Source organism: Chiloscyllium plagiosum, unplaced genomic scaffold (genome assembly GCF_004010195.1).
Source record: "Chiloscyllium plagiosum isolate BGI_BamShark_2017 unplaced genomic scaffold, ASM401019v2 scaf_8226, whole genome shotgun sequence".
NCBI classification, from domain to species: domain Eukaryota; kingdom Metazoa; phylum Chordata; class Chondrichthyes; order Orectolobiformes; family Hemiscylliidae; genus Chiloscyllium; species Chiloscyllium plagiosum.
The window spans coordinates 6,073-8,286 of NW_025214265.1; the positions used below are offsets into that span (position 1 = coordinate 6,073).

A 2,214-nucleotide genomic window follows, 5' to 3' on the forward strand; every position below is an offset into this window, starting at 1 on the left:
GTGTCCCCACCCCTCTCGGTGTCCCCCCCCCTCTCGGTGTCCCTACCTCTCTCGGTGCAGTAGCAGCAGCTCTCAGCTGATCCTTCAACGAGTTTTTGTCCCTGGAAAAGAAACAGAAAATCAGTGAGTGTAACCGACCCCCACTCCCCACTCCAACCCTCCCTCCCTTCCTCCACCCCACCACCTCCACCACCTCCACCACCCTCCCCCAAGCCCTGCCCCTCAGGTCAGCTTGTTGTGTGGACAAACCTGTCGTCCACCCCCAGTGAGAACACTGTGCCCAGTCCTGGCCCCACACCAAGGGCAGGATGTGAGGCTTTCTTGGGAGGGTGTACAGGAGATTCACAGGAGGTGCCACTTGCCTCCCAGCTCAGCCAACATGGTGGACAGGTTACTGGGACACACCTTTAATGTGACAGGCAAAGGAAGCAGCAGTGACTCATAGTGTCTGTCTGAGAGTGTGGGGGAGGGGGGAGGTTCACTCAAGGGGCTCGGATCTGGAATGTACTGTCTGAGGGTGTGGGGGAGTTTTTCGTTCGCAGACCAGTATAAAGCTGATGGGGGGATTGGCCTCATTCAGTGCAGTAACAATGTTGTGATGCTGTAAGAGCATATCTGGGTCTGTGAAGTCCTGTCCTGGTCACATTGAGGTGACTGTCTTGAGGCAGGTGGATGAGGTGATCAGGACTGGTTCAGCAGTGCCTGCTTTACCCAGTACTACATGGAAACTGCAGTCTGCTATTAAATTACAACCTGTCATTGCCTGCTCCCCCATTCAGGGTCCAGGATCATGGGGCCCCTGGGGTAATGGTGCTCACTGAACCCCAGGAAAAGCACAGTCTGACCCAGGGCACTCGACTCTTACCTGTGGACATTGGAGTGCTGTGTATGGACAGTACATGGAGCAGTGAACATGGAGTTCCTCGAAACACTGACAGACCTCGCACTGTCCGACTTTCCACCGCTCCCCCATGGAGTAGGAACGACCCTGGAATTCACAATCTTCACACGGTGCAGTCTGACACCTAAACATCAACACAATGACAGACAGAGAGCCAATCTGGACCAGGGCATTCCCCACAGGCCACGCACCAACAGGTTCAAAAACAGCTTCTTCCCCGCTGTTATTATTCTGCTGAATGGACCTCTCTAATTGCAAATCTAATGTCAATCTTGCTTTGTGCTGCCCAAACAGCTCACAAAACACATTTCACTTGTACTGAGGTGTGTGTGTGACAACAATAAATCAAATCTAATCAATCCCACCGTCCAGCTTAAACCCCTGCAATCACACCCTTGGGCCCGAAACCCAAACTGGACCCACACCCAGGTACCAAACCCCACCCCCTGGGAGCCACGTTCCTGCCAAGGCTGAGCCATTAACGGTGAAAGGTCTGGTGAAGGAAAAGGGGCCTTACCTCCGAGCTTTGCGGTAAATCCCTCGGCACTGGTGCCCCTGTCCTTGCTGTTTCGGATTGTTAGGACTTCGGAATGACCATTGGACACTTTGCACTCCGCATGGTCCGAGACATTCCCCCCAGGGAGACCAAACCGACCAGCCACAGTCGACTGGGTGTCACCAGCAGCACAGAAAAGAAATATGTGAACAATGACCACAGTCAGACTCTGGCAGGGTTACCCATCCTGTCACCATCAGCCCCTCCGTCCCTCGCTGATTCTCCAACTCAATGCCTCCTGAACCAGTCCTCATTCCTCATCCCTCTTCAATCTCCCACTCTCTGACACAAACCCTTTTACCTAATCTCCCACTCTACCCCACCTTGTTAACCTAACTATAGACAATAGGTGCAGGAGTAGGCCATTCTGCCCTTCGAGTCTGCACCGCCATTCAATATGATCATGGCTGATCATCCTTAAACATATCCTGTTCCTGCCTTATCTCCACTACCCTTGATTCCACTATCTTTGAGAGCTCTATCCAACTCTTTCTTAAATGAATCCAGAGACTGGGCCTCCACTGCCCTCTGGGGCAGAGCATTCCACACAGCCACCACTCTCTGGGTGAAGAAGTTTCTCCTCATCTCTGTCCTAAATGGTCTACCCCATATTTTTAAGCTGTGTCCTCTGGTTCAGCACTCGCCCATCAGCGGAAACATGTTTCCTGCCTCCAGAGTGTCCAAACCTTTAATAATCTTATATGTCTCAATCAGATCCCCTCACAGTCTTCTAAACTCAAGGGTATACAAGCCAAGT

At 52.3% G+C, this 2,214-nt stretch overlaps 1 protein-coding gene across 1 annotated transcript in view; it reads right to left on the reverse strand.

Annotated features, from left to right (window-relative positions):
* Nucleotides 1-2,214, reverse strand: part of LOC122547850 (SCO-spondin-like) — a gene marked incomplete at both ends in the record, with an annotated part of 35,562 nt that overhangs the window by 1,736 nt on the left and 31,612 nt on the right. Inside the window, 3 exons of the mRNA XM_043686420.1 lie at nt 47-101; nt 866-1,025; nt 1,419-1,569. Coding sequence (XP_043542355.1) covers nt 47-101; nt 866-1,025; nt 1,419-1,569 — 366 coding nt within the window. The remainder of the gene's footprint in view (nt 1-46; nt 102-865; nt 1,026-1,418; nt 1,570-2,214) is intronic.